The sequence below is a fragment of the Calypte anna genome, chromosome 5 (genome assembly GCF_003957555.1).
Source record: "Calypte anna isolate BGI_N300 chromosome 5, bCalAnn1_v1.p, whole genome shotgun sequence".
In the NCBI taxonomy this organism is placed as follows: domain Eukaryota; kingdom Metazoa; phylum Chordata; class Aves; order Apodiformes; family Trochilidae; genus Calypte; species Calypte anna.
Window position 1 is genome coordinate 12,954,441 of NC_044250.1, and position 19,802 is coordinate 12,974,242.

The 19,802-nt window shown below is 39.7% G+C and overlaps 1 protein-coding gene across 3 annotated transcripts in view; it reads right to left on the reverse strand.

The window, feature by feature from the left end:
• KCNQ1 (potassium voltage-gated channel subfamily Q member 1) overlaps positions 1 to 19,802 on the reverse strand; it is a 316,467-nt gene that overhangs the window by 219,906 nt on the left and 76,759 nt on the right. For 2 of the 3 annotated variants that reach the window (XM_030451195.1, XM_030451198.1), the window contains exons 7-12: positions 13,598 to 13,708; positions 11,310 to 11,405; positions 9,100 to 9,222; positions 7,959 to 8,100; positions 4,524 to 4,589; positions 3,270 to 3,390 (exon numbers count right to left, since the gene is read on the reverse strand). In XM_030451195.1, coding sequence (XP_030307055.1) covers positions 3,270 to 3,390; positions 4,524 to 4,589; positions 7,959 to 8,100; positions 9,100 to 9,222; positions 11,310 to 11,405; positions 13,598 to 13,708 — 659 coding nt within the window. The remainder of the gene's footprint in view (positions 1 to 3,269; positions 3,391 to 4,523; positions 4,590 to 7,958; positions 8,101 to 9,099; positions 9,223 to 11,309; positions 11,406 to 13,597; positions 13,709 to 19,802) is intronic. The other variant, XM_030451196.1, reaches the window with a different exon arrangement.

Genomic DNA, 19,802 nt, shown 5'->3' on the forward strand with positions numbered 1-19,802 from the left:
TTCAAATCAGGGCAGCTGCCCCAAAAAGTGCACAACACTGATAGCATTGGCTCAGTGCTAGGGTGGGAATGCCACAGTTGATCTGGTTATCCATAATTATTCTGCTTCCTGATGGCATCAATACCCATAAACCAGAAATAAATATCTCAAAGTATGACAAACATGGTCAAACACCAACTTGCCTTTCAGTATTTAAGGGATATGTTTGCTTGTGTCCTCCTCTACCACCACCACCTATATCTTGAGCCAGACACAAGCTTTGCATCCCCCTAAAACTTGGTTACTTAGCACACCAAGAGTTTCTTGGCTTCAATCAAAGACCCTGCAAATCCTTTTAGATGACTCCACTGTGCTGATCAGTGGCAACTTAAGGAATGAGCTACACAGTACAGCATTCACTTCAAAACATGTTGAAAATACAGCCAGAAAGCACATCCTGCAAACAGACCCACAACTCCAACTTTATCAGTAGACACAAAACCAGTCTGATTAAATTTATTCAGAAAATGCACCTACATTTGCAAAAAAACAAACAAAAAAAATTGATAACTTTCCAAATTTAATGTTTATTCTGAAGTCACCTTTCTGTGCTTTCTGGATAAGCTGATTACCATTTTGCAATAAATGTATACTTGGTCAGGAAATAGTCCTTTGGATTATTAATCCATGCATCCTTAGATCAAGTGTTTTATATTATGTTTCCCCTTCTGAATCTGTCTTCATGCTCTCCTGATAAAGTATGATTTGCTTTTAAGACCTGAAACTAGAGATATTTGCACTTTATTTGACTTTTCCATACTAATTTGCTTTCATAGCTGGTGCTGTATTTTTGTTAAGTACTTAGGTTTAGGCTTTTATAGTTGCTTATTTCTTTCTCAGTAAATCTGGGGTGATCATACTGTATATGATTGCTTTAAGCAAGTGAAATAATTCCCAAATGGAGACATCAGAACAAAATAACTTATCCTAGATACTCCCAGGTTTCTCATTCAAACCTGAATGATAAACACACATAGATCTGAAATTAATAACCACTTCCATGACACAAAAAATGAGTACCTCTGGGTGCAAAATATCTGTTGCAAAAATATAAATTAGCTCCTTAATTCTATACCCATGTCTTATAGGCAGCTCCTACTAGCATGTGTAACCAGCTCAAACATATTTGTTCCCTAGGACTTTGAAAGGAAGAATGAAGCAGCAGAATTTGTCTAAGTAAGTCATGAAATTTGACTTTTCTGCAGCATCCAGCACCAGAGGTACCCAGGAAAATGCTGCACAGCAAGTTGCTTCTCCAGCTGCCTCAAACACAAGCAGAATGTAAAACCCAGCAGTGAAACCAACAGTAGAATATTTTTCATTTCAAATTATTTAGCACTACCTGTTACCTAAATGCCAGTATTGTAACTGCCATTAAGAAACACAGGGTTTTCACTAATTTTTCCCCAAACCTTTACATCTCTGGGCTGATCTGGCCCTTTAATAAAATGCATGCAAACTAAATGGAACTGAACAGCTGTCAGTTAGGCATCAATCTTTCACCCAGACACATACAATTAATATTTTATCCAGTTTTGCTTTTAATCCAATGTATCCAGTTTTGAGTCTAACACCCAAGTCTTAAAAGAAACTCTGACTTCCATTTTCTTCCCCTCTAGCATATATATATATTCCAGCTAGATTTGGGGAACATGGTTTGTACCAACCCATCCTTCATGACTTAGAGCAACCCAAGGAGATATCATCAAATAGTACAACCAATTATTAAGGAAGTAAAAGAAATAAACAAGTTAGTATAAGAGCACTTAATTTTCTCAGGTTCTTCAGCTGATACACAGTACCTATATCCTAAGGCCTCCCACAGGTAATTTATACAAAAATAAAAATTAATAATGTGAGATGCTATCCAAATTGAACTTAAAAGTGATGAAGCACCTTATTACTGAAATGTATCCATGCCAGTGGCAGTGAGAAATAACTAAATCCTACCTAGTCCAAAGAAAGCTAATGAGAAGTCCTAGCACCAAAGTTTATCACTCTTCAAGGAAGTCTACAACACTGTGGTAAAGTAAATTTTAAAAAGCTATGCAAAGGAAACTCCTAGATCTGGTTTTGCTGCTCTGTTGGTTCCTGTCTAAATCTCAATCAAATTTATTGCTTCCTCCTCCTGCTTCTACCACTAAGAAATTTGCCAGAATAGAAGTCTCCTAAATCTTCTACCTTCAAATATATGTATATTAAGGTGATAAGGCTGAAAATGCAAGTCCTTTAGTTTGGGGGCAGGGAAGGCTCCCAGCAAATGTACTTTGAAAAAAAAAAAAAGAAAAATAGAAGAAAAAAGCTGTTCTCAAGTGGCTATAAAAAGTATGTTCATGCTTCTGTTCTATTTATATGGTACAGGAACAAGGCCTGAAAATTGGCAGCAAGCATTTCTGCATGTTTTGTACCTCAGAAATATAAGTATGCCAATAATTTAATAATTTTCATCTGTGGTTTAACTGTATAAGTCCTGAGACTTTTAGGAGCAGGAGGGGGAATACTGTCTCATTCCCCTGCTAGAGGACACATTGCCAGACATCTACAGTTCTACACTGAAGTAAATAGTAAATGTTTGTCAGGAGTTTGAACTAAACAATGACAATATTTTTAAAGGCATTTGAATAAAAATATTTTGCAATTCTCAATTTTCTATATATTCTGAAAACCTGGAGATAATGTTAAAGCATTAAAGCCATGTGGAAAATCTTTCAAAAGGAAAAAGAACCACCACAACCCAACCTAATGAAACCCATAAGCCCATTTCAGATCATTTTTATATACCACAAAGCAGTAATAAAGATCAAACCAGATCTTTTCTTCCAATGCAGAGCATCATTTGACTGCTAGAGAAGGTGCTGCTGAAATGGAAAGGCTGGTGTTGCATGCAAGTACTCTTTCAAGATCTGCACTTTACAACTACTCCACTGGCAAGTGGAGGGAATAATAATTTGAACAGGCAAGTACTCCCACCCATTGTCTCAATGTGGAAATCTTGAGGCTATCAACCACCAGCTGCCCACAGACATCAGCTAAAAACTAAAACCTTGTGTCCCAGCCAAGTGAACTTCTCTTTAGGTCAAGCTGGAGATTTCCTGGCGCTCAGACCAGAGGACAACAACTTCAAGGTAAAAAGAGTTTAACACAAATATCTGATAGCCCTAGCAGCTCAATATTTCAGCTCCTCCCACCTGAATTGTCAACTCATGTACAACTCAAGAGCCTTGACTTACTGTGAGATGTGAGTTATTGGGGTCAGGAGTGTCTCACCCTCCAGGTCAAGCTCATCAGCAAAGCTGTTGGTCCTGATGAAGGGTCCTGTGTTCACATCTAAAAATGCTGGGCTTTTTTTCACTGTGTGGAAACAGGCAGATAACAATTAAAGCCATGGCATTCAGCTTTTTTTAGAAGGTCTACTGCTGACATTCAGGTTTCTGAATTTAAACAGAAAAAAAAAAAATTATATATGCTGTGGAGTTTGTGGAAAGCAAAAGTTTAACTCTTCCTCTACCTGGAGGATTTCAATTTTGGCTTAAAGCTGATTTTCTTTTCTTTTTTCTTGTTCATATTCCTTGCAGGGTATCCATATCACAGGCAGCTTCATGCATTTTAAAGCTTTTTGTACAATACTCAGTCATACCACGGAGCACTCAGCAGCAATGAGTGCAATTTGATGACAAGATCAGGTCCTTTTTATATCATCTCTACTTTGCATTTTTATTTATGATATCAGCTTTTAGGGTACAGTTACTAAGATCACGACCAGGACTTGCTCAAAGGAGCTGAGGCACTTCCATGGTGAGCAGGCAGCTCCTCCCTGTCTGAGCAAACCCAGATTCCCAATCCCCCTCACACTGAGGATGCTTCAGCTTGGAGCCCAGACATGAGGCAAGATGTCCATCCATCCAAGATGAGGTGGGAAAGCCATTTCAGCAAACTTTGGATATTGGAAGTTTCTAATGGTGAAGTTACTTGTTAAGCAGTATTTTCATGCATCCATGAAATCAGGCAGAGAGTTGTAGCTTTCATATTTGAGCTCAGGCTTCTAAATTCTGCCAGAGTCCTACACTGAGAACCTGATGTGGTTTTTCCAGCCTTATGTGGTCCTAATATTTGTTAGAAAAAGTCACAAAATATACCTATAAAAAACCCACTGTTGTATTGCTACATGACTGTAAATTTATTTTAGAATAAAACCAAGTAAAGTTGTGTAGAAATCACAGGTAGATTGTGACAACTCTACAGAAATCTTTATCTGTGCAAATGTTTGGGTTGTTCAATGAATTATTTATAATATTTTATTTATTAGATCTGTATTGTATTAAACAAAATACTTGATAACATAACAGTAAATAATATCCATGCCTATACTTTCTTTAAAGCACTGTGATTTTCTGTGCCACAGCAGGCAACTCCAGACAGAGCATTGCAATGAATTAGTGATTAATAAAGGTGATGGTGCAATGAAATATTATTATAAGCTTTACCTGGAGAGGAAGGAGCACTGGATGACTGCTGGTCTGTGGAAAAGGATGGCCAGGTACGCTGACAATCTGAGTCAGAGTAAAGACGGACATAAAACAGAGAGAGAGGAGAAGAGAGAGTGGGGAAGAAAAAAAAAAAAAAGCTCTAGACATGCAGCTGAGATGATGCAGACATACCTAAAGTACAGTATAGTGTACCCAACAGCATTAAAAAACAAGTAAAAAACTGCAGAGAAGTGTCTGGGTGACACTCTTCTAGTCTGTATTGCTGATATTGGAAGGGTTGGAGCAGATGAGCCATGAGGTCCCTTCCAACCTGACATTCTATGACTTGTTCTCAGAGTATTAAGCCATCATAGGGGAGGCATCATGTCTCTTCAAACCTGTGTCACCTGTCATGAAGTTCCTCCCTCCATGCCAGTCCCATTTGGAGGAGAGCAATCCATATGTTTGCTCCTCCCTTCTGGACTTTAGGGGCTCCTCAGGTGTCTCCCTTTCCAAGGTGTAAAAACCACATCATGAATCAGCCCCTTCTTGCTCTGGCCCTTACCTGTGTGTGTGTACCTAGCTGGCTGCTGCTCAGCTTTCAGTGCTGCCACCCATCTCTGAAGCTGCTTGACACATCCCATGGAAAGCATTTGAAGATTCCCACTTCCAGCCTTTAAGCCAAGTGCCTGCCTCAAGCTGAATTCCTCAGGGAAAAGTGTCAGGCACAGAAAAGGGGTCAATGCTGAGGAGACTCAGCAAAACACAACCTTTATCCTTAAATAACTATTTCATTAGGAAACACCTGTGGATTCCAACTCTGGGACACAGTGGTCTCTTTCAGAAGTGTTGCCTTGCTTCTATGTAAAGAGAAAAATTTCTCAACGTATAAATTGGAGTTACAAGATCTCATTTTCCAAGGGTTCTGTTCATGCTCCAGCCATGGCTCTTGGATCCTGGCTGAACAGATGATATCAGGAGGAAGGGGAAAAGGAGTTGGCTGCACAAGGATAGTGGCAGGGAAGTCAGAGGGGGGACCCAGGACTCAAACAGAGAACCAGAAATTAGTGAAAAAGCAGCATATGGATATGTGACTAGAGGCTTTCTGAGGGGCTAAGTAAAGGTGATCTGGCATCTTTGATTCTTGCACTTCCTAATTTCTTGGGCTTGAGCTTTTAACTTGGCAGCTTCAGTTTTCTGTGCAGTAAAATCACAGTAAGTACAATTAAACCCTCTCCTCTCCAGTTATTTGAGCCCCTGTGAGGACAGTGTTGGGTAAACTCTCAGCTCCACCGAGCTCAAGGTCCTTGGTTTGGAAACAGAAACTGAACCCCAAGTGCCTGGCAAAGCTCTTCTAAAATTTCCCCAAGATGAAGGAGTTTCTTGCTCAGGCAAAACAGGGGACAGCTTGTGCCACCCAGAGATGCCCAGCTTGGGATCCAGGAGAAAAGTGGAAACCAGAAAGTGAGCAAATTGCTCATCAGGGGGGTGTCAAGGTGATTCTGGTTGTATTCTGCTCCTTTAGCATCTTCAGTAAGCTTGTGTTCCACAGGGATTCAAAGAGAAAATGTACCTTGTATTTTCAGATAATTTAACCTAAGCCTGAGCATCCACGCACTCAGTTACAGAAAAGAAACTTCTGTTGTCTTTGGGGGGCCTGAAGCACTCAGTAAATCACATCAGGTTTTTGCCCAGCCCTAGCTCTAATCCTGGAGTCTTTGGGGAACACTCAATTGTTAAAAAAAAGTGTCTAAGCAAGCACATTAGAAACATCCCAGGACTTCACAGCTGCTTAAGTGATCACAGAATTCAGACAAACAGTAAAAAATATTATTGAATTTATGGGTCCCCATCTGTTCACAAACTTCTACAGGAAATTTTTACAGGAACAGATGCATGGACTTCAGAAGGCACAAGATTGGAGGTCAAATTCAGAATTTTTTCTTCTATCCCCTTCTATTTGTTTAGAAATTAATTCTCTGCTGTATTCCCAGATGACTACTGGATCAATTATACTTTATATGTAATTATCTTTTTCTAATGGTTATATACACACATCAGAAATTATATGGCATTAGACACACAGGGAAAGCACTGCAAACATTACATTGCTGTAAGCTGGCATGCCATAGATAAAATTATTTTCCTCAACTTACCCAGCAATTTTAACATTCCTGTTTGTCCTGTATACTTGTAACAGTTTAGAGAGCAGAACACAGATAAAAAAGAAAAAAAAAAAAAAGTAAGTGTCAGAAGAAATTAGAGAAAATACTTGTATTGGAAGCTATTGAAATCATTTTTGAAGTGGCAGTATTTGGCTGCCTGCAAATCAGATTGCCCTTTATTCATCTAAAAAATTGAGTGATAAAAGGTGGGACTTGACAAATCTAAGCATTTTTACAATTAATTCATTTGGATTGCCCTGAAGAAAAGTCTCTCTACTCAAAGCACACAGACTCAACTTAGTACTTGTCCCCATTTTAACACCTAGGTCATTTCTACCACCAGATGCAATTCCCAATTATTCCTTAACAGGGCCAGGAAAGAGTGGAAAAGTCTGGATGCTCCAGAAAAAAGCAAGACAGAAGTGTAGCAAAAAAAGCACATGAAATGTGAGACTTTCTGCTTGTATTAAAACCTGTCTGGTGCCAGCCCACATTGCTCTCTCATTTTAAAGGTCATTAAATTTAAGCAAAATAGACACATTTTTGAGAACAAAAACCACAGGTAATTAAGGTACCTATAATCAATAAAACATACCTTAAAGATTAAACCACATTCTAGCTATGTAAATTTGAGCAATGAATATTATTATATACTTCTAAGAAAGGTTAAAAAAAGCCACATTGTAAATTTGCAGTTCTTTTGGAAGTTCATTACAGCCAAAGCAGTTGTAACTCCTTAATTCTATTAATTAGGAGTTGCCTATTGACACCTTATCTTCTTTTTCCCCTCACACTGTGCCATTTGGTAAAGTGACATTTAATACAGATGGATCCACATTTATCTGAAGCACTTCTGCTTTAAATATTTTATTCCCAGCCTATTCCTCTGAGCAGATGGCAGGAGCACAGGATGGTTTCAGGTGGCAGCCAGGACATCTATTTTGGTTGGTACATGCACAATGTTATCACACTTTGGGTAAATTTCACATGGAAAAGCTGACAGCAAATCCCTGGAGTTTTTCAGACAGTTGCAGAACTGGGGAAAGGATGCACCAGCCTCAGAGACAGGCAGAAATGACAAATAATCTTAGTTTGGAGCATGCTTATTAGAGGAATGGTTGAATCTCATCCAGACAAGCCAGCAATCAAAGCCAAAAAGCAAAGTATTCCTGCTTTGGAATGTCAAGACCTTTTTCTGTCCTTATCCTCTTTCCTTAAAGAAGACCTGTGTGTAAATCACTAATAGAAGTCACTACAGTTACTGGCATCTTATAATGGAATTTCTTACCAGAATTTTCATATGGTTCAAAACTGAAATCAGGTTTCCTGTCCTCTGCCACGTGGTCATAAGTGATGTGGGGAACAGAGAGCATCCTATCTGGAGATGAAGGCCCATTGTCCTTGTCTAACTTAAACTTCTTCTTTTTAACCTAAAAATACAAACAAATTAAATTACTCAAACCAAGCCACACTTCGTTGTCTCTTCAGTAGCATCTCTGATAATAACACAGGCAGCATCAGTCCAAAAAACACCTGACCAATGACATTTTCATGATGCTACCATGTGCATTTCTCAGTAGGATTTCCCCCATCCCACCAAACTTGGTTAATCCCTAAAATTCTGCACATTATCAGCAGCAAATCCCTTGCCTGAGCAAAAAATTCTGTTAGCTGAGAGCTGAGCAACAGTTTATAGAAATTAATCTACCCTGGAGTATGTTTACCATTCCATGGATGCAATAAATCATACTTTGAGGGAAAAAAAATAAAAAATTGATATATTGCCAATGAATTCAAATGGCCCTGGGATACTAGGGAAGATTTCTGCCCAACATCCTCTCCCAGCTTGAGACTACTGTGCAATATTCTTATAATAGTGAGGTTGAAGTATGTTGTAATCTAAAAATTCTGAAAAAGGTTTTTTTGTTGCACTTTTTTAAACAAAAAAATTCTTAAGTTATGGAATTAGTTGATGTAAAAATATAATCTATGTAGACAAAAAAATGTCTTCACCATAGAGGTGTAGAAAACCAAAAAAAACAATATCAGAGGGAAGCACCAGTTGGGTTTTTTCCTAAAAATCTGTTTTGTTGTCTAAAACAGTTGTTTTCTAAGAGCTGTTTTGGAAACTGTAATTTTCTTTTTTTCCATTTGCTTATAGTTTTGCAAACAACACCATGAAGTTAACAGATTGAGGTGCCTTATGAGTTAGGTCAGTATTGCTCTTCTCCAAACCCATTTAAAAAGTCAAGCTTGGGAACTGAAGCAAAATAATTTACAGTTTAAACTATTTATATATGGAAAATCTCAACATGAAACTTCAAAACCAAGCAGTAAATCTGTAAAACAAACACAAATAGAAGCTTAACAAATTCAACCTAATTTCCAAATGTTAAAATACTCTTATAGGAAATGTTAATTACTTGTACCATGACTGATTTCTTCGGCTTTGGACTGGGTGACAGCAAATGATAATTTCTGAGAGGTTTTCTAACATATATTTTCCATGTAGATGAGTCTGGGTTTTCAGATGCATAACACCTCCACGCAGTCTAGAAGAAAAGTTTTAAGCAACAGAAAAATGAATATAATTGGATTTGTATTCTTCAATTATTCCCCACTGGAAATGCAAACTCAGAGTGGTTTAGAATCCTTACTTAGGAAGCAGAAACCACATAAATTTGAACTGGGAAAACTAGAAAGAGAGATAAAAAAGAAAAAAAAAATAAAAAGAGAGAGAGAGATTGGACTCAAAATCTTTGGGGCTGCATTTCTTGCTCTGCTTGTGTTTCAGGCTCCTGCTCAGAAAACAAAAATCATCCTTCCTTGCCTTCCAAGAGTACTATCAGAAAAAAAAGCAAATCTGATGTGGCCCATAGAGCAACATTCATACAAAAAAATAAACATGAGAGAAGAGCACCAGTGGTTAAGGAGCCAAAACCCAAACCAAATCCTCCTACTGCCAACCACCAATGACTAAAGTACCATGTTCCAAGACAAAAAAGGAGGAAAAGCAGGGATTGGAAACAAGAACAACCAGAGACAAACCACTACTGCATTATCTCTTAAATGTGTGCATATATCATCAGGCTTAATTAATAATTAGTCTCCAAATAAAAATGGTAGATCCCCACATCCACACTACATTAGGAAAAAATAAAAAGACACAGATATACATACACAAAATCTGAAGTGGAAAAGGCCAGAAAATACTAGGTGAAAGAGTTAGAATGACAGAGAATAGAGAGAGCAAGTGGAAAGTAAAGCATCAGACCACCACCATACAATTCCCACCATGGGTAACTGGGAGAAACAACTGGACTCTAGAAGAAAATAGGAAGGAATGCAGGCAAAAAAAAGTGTCACTCATTTCAGCTGTTGTACCTATTTCAGAAACTTCTAGGTGTAAGAACAAACTTTTAAAAAGTTATTTGTAGAACACTGATTAAATGGAGCCCTTAGAAGTCTGACTCTATTAGTAAATAAAAATTACCTCTACTGCGAACTAGGAGTCAGCAACTTGTTGTCTATCCTCCACTTTTCCTTAATATTTCAGATGGAGCAAAGTACCAAATTCTGGATTTGCAGTCTCAGGGTTCCCAATGATTTAAGGTTAATTTCCCAAAAGAATCAGTGAGAAGACTAAAAATCCACCCCATGCAAACCCAGATCATTCTCTGCCCATGCAAACCAAATGATCACTGAGTCTGAAATGAGTCTGAAGACTTTTGCCTAATCTCTGCCTATAACCAGAGCCTTAAATTTAAACCTTTTTCACATGAAACTGTTTAGTTTCAAGCATTAACTTTACAGTTACTGCTGCCACATAAAGAGTCTGATCTGGAAATCCACATTCACTCATGAGAACTTGGTCAAATAAGAATGTAAAAAATAGGATGGCTTAGTTCCACATCTATATTTCTTCTCTATTTGATCCCTTTGCTTCTAAAACTACCCATGCAGATACTGACTGAGGGAGGAAAAGCTAGAAGAACTTAAAATGAAGAACTGTTACTATTTCTCTAGTGTGAAAGGCTGGCTAACACCTCACTAACCTTACTTACACTGAACTACAACTATGGTTTTTATAGAAAGGACCAAAATTTTGCTGCCTGAGTTTTATCCTCCATGAAAAGCCTGCTTTGCACAATCCCAGTGGTTCCCAGTCACCAAGCCTGGAGCTGAAAAGTTCAAACATTTTCCTATTTAACATTTTGATTTAATTCTCTTACAATTTGAGACTTTTAAGAATTTATTTGTCCCAAGGAAAACGAAGCATATCTGACAGCTTTCTTTACAAGCAACTATGGCTATTTAGAAGTACAATTGTACATGAAACTTCCTCTATTTTTCACTACTGCCAGCACAGCATTTCATAACATTTCCCCAGTAGTGAACACACAACAGCCTTCAGTTTGGATTTTAAACAGCTGAATATGAGAGCACTGATGTGGGAATGAACTTTTCCACTCATTAGTTCAGTTTAAAGGTAGGATTTCCAAAGCACTTTAAAAGACTTGCATCTCTAATGCCTATATATTTTTTTGATGGGAATCAGGCATGGAAATACTGCCAATGGCTTAGAAAAAAATTAAAAGATTAAAGAAATGGTAGCATCCAAAATGCAGGAACTGGGTACCTGTATGAGAGAGGCAGCTGCTGGGATCTGACGATTGAAATGCTTCTGTCTTTGCTTCTGTTGCACCTTTAGGGCAAAGCCTGAACCAAGAATTCCCTGGGGGAAGAAAGAAAACACAGATTTTTAATTTTTTTTTATTTTTTAAATGGAGGAAAAAAAAACCATAAGCTTGCCTAATTATGTTAATAAGTTATTAAGTTAATAAACTTGTATTAAGCATCATAAAACCCAACTAATTATTTAGAGGAAATTACTTAACACTGTTAAATTTTTTAACTCAGTAGTTTAACAAACTATGAATGCTACCAAGCCCTGATCCAAAGCCTATTTAAGTCAGCTGGATTCAAATGGTTAAGAGTGAGTAGAAATTCTATTTCATACCTTCTAAAAGCCTCATAAATGCTTTTAACTATAGTGTGGTAATTTCTATTTCCCTATTTTAACCCGTGGTGGGAAGGGAGGACAAAGGAGAAAAAAAGGAATATTACAAAAAGGGCAGGATTTCAGCAAGTTCAACACAAGGCCATCAAATCCACTCTCAGATCAAGGGACATGGACTAATGGTACTGGAAGGTGTACAACCTCAGATAGCCTCCAAACATAACTATTAAGACTAAAATTAAATACAGAGCAAGTCATTTATGCATTTAACAGAGGTTTTAGTAACACAGAATAAAATAAGATCTTCAATGAACCACAACTTACATGACTACACCTACACAACAACAGCATAACTCATTTTCTACACATGGTAGTCAAGGTGTCAGAGCAGGCAGTACCTTGGATCAGCCTCTAAGAACCCTATTAATCACCCAGGGTTTTGAAAGGAACAGGAAAGGCCCTTCCTATCATGTTACTTTACTAAAGATCAAAGAGTTAATGATGCTTAAACATCACTTATTTAGGAAATGAAGGACTGCTGCTAGATCCAGAACCTTTAATAGTTGTCTTCAGCCACAACAACTGCTTCCAACTGGGATCTCTTCTTTCAGATGGCAATAAGGCAGTGGGCAAGAGTTCCTATTTATCAACTATTTACTGACCCCACACATTTCCTCCTTGGCAAGCTCACAAGAACAACTTAATACAGTAATCAAATCTGATTAAAGAGGTTTTGCTGTTGTTCTGCACACAATTAAGCAAATCTAACATAAAAGCATTGCTGTGAAGGTAGGGCTGCTACACAATTCTTTGTAAAACATCTTTGCTGGCATCCAAGTCTGTGGGAAAAACCCAGCTCTTCAGCCAAAATAACAGCTTTTGGCAGTTTTCATACTATCATTTCATCTTGCAGGTCTCTTCTAAACAAAGAGTAAATTGGACAAATAGTAGAATGGGGAGAATATATTTTAAAGACTATCTCATGATGGGGTCTAAAAATCTACACTTAAAATACCCTCCTCTCCAAAAGGTTGAATGCCTTTAAATTATACAAATAGTTTTATAAAGCCACTGGAGTTTTAAGAGTTACTCTTTCATGTTATGAAGGATTTTTATGATGACACTGACATAAAAGTATTCTTATCCCCACCACCTCCCTGCCACAGCTACCCTACCAGCTGCTAACACAACTCTTTTACTCAACTGACAAAAAATGCTGGAAAATAAACATCTTAACAGCACTTAAGAGTTTTCAAGACACACTCCAGATTTTGCTGACTCTGAACTTACCCTTGGTACTCAAGTGCCTTGTTCCTTGTGAGAAAGCACTTGGGAACCTGCTTTTCATGCAAACAAAGTGATGCAACACCTTAAAAAGCTCTGCCCTGGGTCACTTCTGAAAGTGGAACTTTGGCCATGAAAAAGCTGCTAATTTCAAAGAGCTGAATCAGTGTCCCAGACTGTTCACTGTTTTCTCTCTGCCAGTGACACCTTTTCAGCAGCTTTGCTAGAAGGATGTGTATGAGAACTCCATCACCTGAGTAAACTATGACTGAATGAATGCCTTAAAAAGCCAAAGCATCACTGAGTCCAGAAGTAGTTAGCAGAGAAATACTTCCCTTTACACTTCTGAGATGAGCAAAAAAAGGACTTAGAATAAACATCTCTTTCTGGAATCCATACCAAATCCAGTGTTGCATACAACAAACACTGCATATTTACTTTTTAAAACTAAACATAGAGGCTCTTCTGCCTCCACGAGCTACATATATATTAATTATAATATGAAAATTGAATACAAGGCTTTTATCGGGTTACAGGAAAGGTTAAAGGAGCAGTAAGAGAATTTTCCTCTGACAACTAACAGGTCAGCAGCAAACTGGCATCAAAAGCAGGAGAGAACCTACCGCAGGCAGGGCAAAAAATGAAATGGCAAAGACTGAGAAGCAAGATGCAATGGTCTTTCCTATCCAGGTCTGAGGCACTTTATCTCCATAGCCAATAGTTGTAACAGTCACCTGGAAAGAGAAACACACAGATTGTTACAGCAAGTATTCATGTGGTTGGTTTGTGGTGGTGTTCTTTCTTCCTTTATTATTTACTATTAAAAAAACCAAAAAAACTTCAGCTGCATTCCTAATGCTCCCAATGACAGGCTGTGTGACATTAAAGGAAGCAACTCTCCTCTCTGGGTTTGCTTCCCTTCTATAATAGATGAAAACGGAGGACATTAAACTACAATAAGATCATAGAATCATAGAATTGGCTGGGTTGGAAGGGACCTCAGAGATCATCAAGTCCAACCCTTGATCCACTCCTGCTGCAGTTCCCAGCCCATGGCACTCAGTGCCACATCCAGGCTCTTTTGAAAGATCTCCAGACACGGAGAATCCACTACTTCCCTGGGCAGCCCATTCCAATGCCTGATCACCCTCTCCAGAAAGAAATTCTTTCTCATCTCCAACCTAAACCTCCCCTGGCACAACTTGAGACCCTGCCCTCTTGTCTTGCTGAGAGTTGCCTGGGAAAAGAGCCCAACCCCCCCCTGGCTCCAACCTCCTTTCAGGGAGTTGGAGAGAGTGATGAGGTCTCCTCTGAGCCTCCTCTTCTCCAGCCTCAACACCCCCAGCTCCCTCAGCCCTTCCTCACAGGAGTTCTGCTGGATCCCTTCACAGCCTCCTTGCTCTTCTCTGGACCTGCTCCAGCACCTCAATCTCCTTCCTAAACTGAGGGGCCCAGAACTGGACACAGGACTCAAGCTGTGGCCTCACCAGGGCTGAGCACAGGGGCAGAATCACTTCCCTGGACCTGCTGGCCACGCTGTTCCTGAGCCAGCCCAGGATGCCATTGGCCTTCTTGGCCACCTGGGCACACTGCTGGCTCCTGTTCAGCTTCCTGGCAATCCAGACTCCCAGGTCCCTTTCTGCCACTCTGTGCCCAGCCTGGAGCTCCCCATGGGGTTGTTGTGGCCAAAGTGCAGGACCTGGCACTTGGCCATGTTGAACCTCATCCCATTGGGATCATCCCAACTCTCCAGTCTGTCCAGGTCCCTCTGCAGAGCCCTCCTGCCTTCCAGCTGATCCACACTTCCCCCCAGCTTAGTGTCATCTGCAAACTTGCTGATGATGGACTCAATCCCCTCATCTAAATCATCAATAAAGATATTAAACAGCACTGGGCCCAACACTGATCCCTGGGGGACACCACTAGTGACCGGCCGCCATTTTGATGCAGCCCCGTTCAGCACCACTCTCTGGGCCCGGCCCTCCAGCCAGTTCCTAACCCAGCACAGGGTGCTCCTTTCTGATCCATGGGCTGACAGCTTTTTCAGGAGAATGCTGTGAGAGATGGTGTCAAAAAAAGATACATGTCTAAAATCTTGTAAAGTAAAATAATTCAAGTCTTCATGGCTGGCGTGACTTTACAGCATAGACAGGGATGTGGGCTGCCACCCTTTCTTTAGGAAAAGGCAGCCAAGGGTTCTGAATTGCTGATTTTCTTTATGGGCAGGAGAGATTTGCTGAAAGTATTATATGCTGTTGTACAGAAAGAGTACATAAATATGTTGTAACCATGAGCTGAGGCTGGCATCAGAAATTAAGTAGTCTAGAGAGTAATTGTGGTATAAATAGCAAGAGGAACTGAAAAGTTTCCATTCAGCAACAAATCCTGAAAATGTAGTCTAATGAATCACTAATTCATCAAGAGCAAGAACAGATAATTTAATGCACACATGCAGGAAACATCTGTTGAGTTTTGGTTTCAAAACACTGAAGTAGAGATTACCACCATGGTGATGTAGCATAACCAGGCTGAGTAAGTCATGATTTGCATGAGCTTAAAGAATGGATTTGTTGGAAACAGGATACATTTGGCATCTGAGAGCAATTTAAATCCACCAGTGTCACCAGCATTTCATTTTTAATACAAGATTTGAAATTGTGGCTTATTGCCAAAAACTGTTTCCTAACCTACACAAGTATTTTAAAAACTAGTAAGGTGAGTTAAGGACCCAAACAGCATTGCCTGTGCTCCTGAAATTGCTGAAATGTTTATGACCTTAATTCAGGGCTTCATGAGGAACTAAAGAGATGACTTTAACTCCTTACCTACATGGCAGGGTCAGTGTAACAATAAATAACTCCTAACTTCTAATTCCAATTTTCTGTTGAAGAAAATATGATATAAAAAAGGAAATATGAGGAAAAGAGGTGGCCTCCAATACCTTCTTACAAAAAAAAAAGGTTATGAGAAAAAAAGAGTGGTTTATGCCTCAGAAACCATATCATTGAAAACTCATCAACTATTCTGTGTTACAAACTTAATTTCATGTTTAAACACACACATTAACTAGAAATGTGACAAGATCGAGCTGCTTTTAAGTGGTTGAAGCATAATTGAAGAAGAATTTTTATCTGAGAAATATTTCTCTTCCCTTGCCTGCCACCCCCCTGTCTTCTGACTTGATCTGTATGAAACCTCACCAACCTGAGAAAAGTGCTGCTTCATTGGCAGGTTTTTTTTAAAAAACAAAACATTTTGGAAATGGGGTTGCAAATCAAAGTGTGTGTGTTAAAGGGAATATTTTTCTCTGCTCCCCTGGCTCTAATCCCTCTATATATGCATTGGCTTCCGTTATTACATGTTCTTTTTTCCCCCACATTTATGCTGTTGAAACCTTACAAGCCAAGTTTCTGCCCTAAATTAATTTTTTACAGATTATAACACCCTGAAGAGTGAAATACTAATTTTACAGTTGCAAAACAGAACCTCATAATGGAAATACTGGCTCAGCTTCTAGTCCAGAATAGTAAATATGTTGGCATAGTGGAATTAAAACGATACAAGAGCTCACACATGAAATTTTCATAGCAAAGCAGCACGGAAAAAGAATTGTTTTAATTAGGAACAAAATCAGATTCATCCATTTACTATTTCAAAACTCTGATGTGATATCCATGACCACAGGCTTTGGTATTAAGACTACTCTTGTTCCCATAAAATATCCATCAACAGCCTGAAGGAGGAAACATGAAGCAAAACCAGAGAGGACAAGAAGAAATAGTAATGGTTGTCAGCACTGAATAGGGAAAGGATTTTATTCAAGTTTATCAGGCTACAGTGAGCCTTGCAAACTTATCAAGGGAGTAACAATGCTCTGTTGATGAAATCCTTGCTGTGTGCCTTGCAAAAACATGGATAACCCAGCTACAAGCTACAAGAACTGATTCAGGAGTACCAAAGAGGACTGAGGAAGCAAACACAAAAAAAACCCCAAGCATTAAAGAAAAGGGAAAATCCCCTAACAAAAATTATCTTAATTGCTTTGTTTCTAAATTTGCACTATTTTGTGATTTTTGTGTACCAAATACAATTCAAAATTTTCCAGTACCCACCTTGATGAAATCAAGTAATACAAACCCAGTTCCCACCCTGGGATACACCAGAACCAGCTCCCTGACTCCTTTGCAATTGAATTAAATTGCAAAAGGGTTTGGGTGTTCTACTCTGCACCTCAGAGTAATGAACACATTACAAGCCTTTCAATAAACCTGACATCTTATACACTCAACAGCATTCATGCAAGATGGATATAAAAGCAGAAGCTTTCCAGGTTGTTGCTGAAATCCATGTGGCACAAATGCAAACAGGTTAGAAACTCATGTGAAGTTTACCACCTCTATAAAGCCAGAAGACCCCATAGTGATCTTTCAGTATTTTGAATTCTTTTCCAAATGATGTTTTTCTTCCTTGTGCCTATAAGGGTGTTAGCAGTAATCATAGAATCCTAGGGGTTGGAAGGGACCTCGAAAGATCATCTAGTCCAACCCCCCCCTGCCAGAGCAGGGCCACCTAGAGCACTTCGCATAGGAAATAAGAACAAATAAGAATAAGAATATAATAAGAACAAATAAGAACATAATAATAACAATAAGAACAAATTCAAACAACACAAATGTCATTTTTTGCTCCCAACCCCTCTATGTATATTGCAGTGCTCTGAAAAGATTCATGTTCCATCCTCCAGATCAACATGACACAAATGTTTTGAAACATCAGAATTAAAATTGCAATCCAAAGCTAAAGTAAAGACTACCCAGGTCACTACTATGGCACTCATTTAAAGGGATGTTTTAATTCTTTTTCTTCTTAAAATTTCCAAGTCACTTTAATAAAGTTATCCTGGTAGGACCACAAGCACCATTCCTGGTGCACTTGAAATAAATCATAGAACCATAGAATCATAGAATTAGCTGGGTTGGAAGGGACCTCAGAGATCATCAAGTCCAACCCTTGAACCACCGTTGCGGTTGCTAGACCATGGCACTGAGTGCCACATCCAGGCTCTTTGGAAATATCTCCAGACACGGAGAATCCACTACTTCCCTGGGCAGCCCATTCCAATGCCTGATCACCCTCTCCAGAAAGAAATTCTTTCTCATCTCCAACCTAAACTTCCCCTGGCACAACTTGAGACCCTGCCCTCTTGTCTTGCTGAGAGTTGCCTGGGAAAAGAGCCCAACCCCCCCCTGTCTCCAACCTCCTTTCAGGGAGTTGTAGAGAGTGATGAGGTCTCCCCTGAGCCTCCTATTCTCCAGCCTCAACACCCCCAGCTCCCTCAGCCTCTCCTCATAGGATCTGTGCTCGAGTCCCTTCACCAGCCCAGTTGCCTCCTTTGGACCTGCTCCAGCACCTCAATCTCCTTCCTGAGCTGAGGGGCCCAGAACTGGACACAGGACTCAAGCTGTGGCCTCACCAGGGCTGAGCACAGGGGCAGAATCCCTTCCCTGGACCTGCTGGCCACGCTGTTCCTGATCCAGGATGCCAGGATGCCATTGGCCTTCTTGGCCACCTGGGCACACTGCTGGCTCCTGTTCAGCTTCCTGGCAATCCAGACTCCCAGGTCCCTTTCTGCCACTCTGTGCCCAGCCTGGAGCTCCCCATGGGGTTGTTGTGGCCAAAGTGCAGGACCCGGCACTTGGCTGTGTTGAACCTCATCCCGTTGGAATCAGCCCAGCTCTCCAGTCTGTCCAGGTCCCTCTGCAGAGCCCTCCTGCCTTCCAGTTGATCCACACTCCCCCCCAGCTTAGTGTCATCTGTGAATTTGCTGATGATGGACTCAATCCTCTCATCTAAATCATCAATGAAGATATTGAACAGAACTGGGCCCAAAATAACTGAGACACAACCACATCTGCTGGACACTGAACCATGTCTAATAACTCAGGATATGCAACAAAAAGGCATTATACAGCCAATTAAAACACAATAAACAAACATCCTCAGTTTTATAATAATAAATCCTCAGTTATTCCTCAGGTCTTAGTTTAATACCTCCTCAAGATGGCATTTTCAGCCATTACACAGTTCAAACCCAATTCCTATCCACCCTAAACCTCCTCAATCAAATGGTGGCACCACACAAACATCTCCACTTGCAAGAAATCTGAGATAAAATTAGAAAGTCTTAAAAAAAAAACCAATCAAACCTGATAAAAATTAAATTCAAACTGAGCTCACCTCAGTTTGTGAAATTTGCTCCTGTGCAGTGAAAAAAGGGACTACAGCAGCTTTAACCAAGTCATTTAGAAGGGTATTTGTTCCCCCTCTCCAGAAGCACCTTTATGAAAATACAAAGTTAACTAAATTTGGAAAACATCACCCAGCAAAAAAAACCTTAAAACCTCCCAGGAGGATTGTTATTCAATAATTTTTTATTATTATTTGATCACTATGATGATCATTTTTACTTGGAATGAGCAATTTCAGATCTGAAGTGTGTAGTAAATATGCAGCTGTACATGGGCACACACATGGAAACTCAAAAGAGATCCAGGAGCTTTGTAGCCTGGCTGGATCATTAAACCCTCAGCAGTGCTTTAGCTTTTACAACACAGCAATATCCACTTTTCTTTGGGAGGCTGCAGTGGGCCAGCCCTTCCCTGCTTATGGATGGGTGGGAGATGGTGGGAGATCTGCTGGACACCATCAGCCCCCTGGCAAAGTCAACAGCAAACACTTGATTTGTGTTGAACTTCACACATCTGGGTCTTATTCTGTAGCAGAGGAGATTTTCTTATCCAGACCTTGCTCAACAAGGCCACTTCTCTA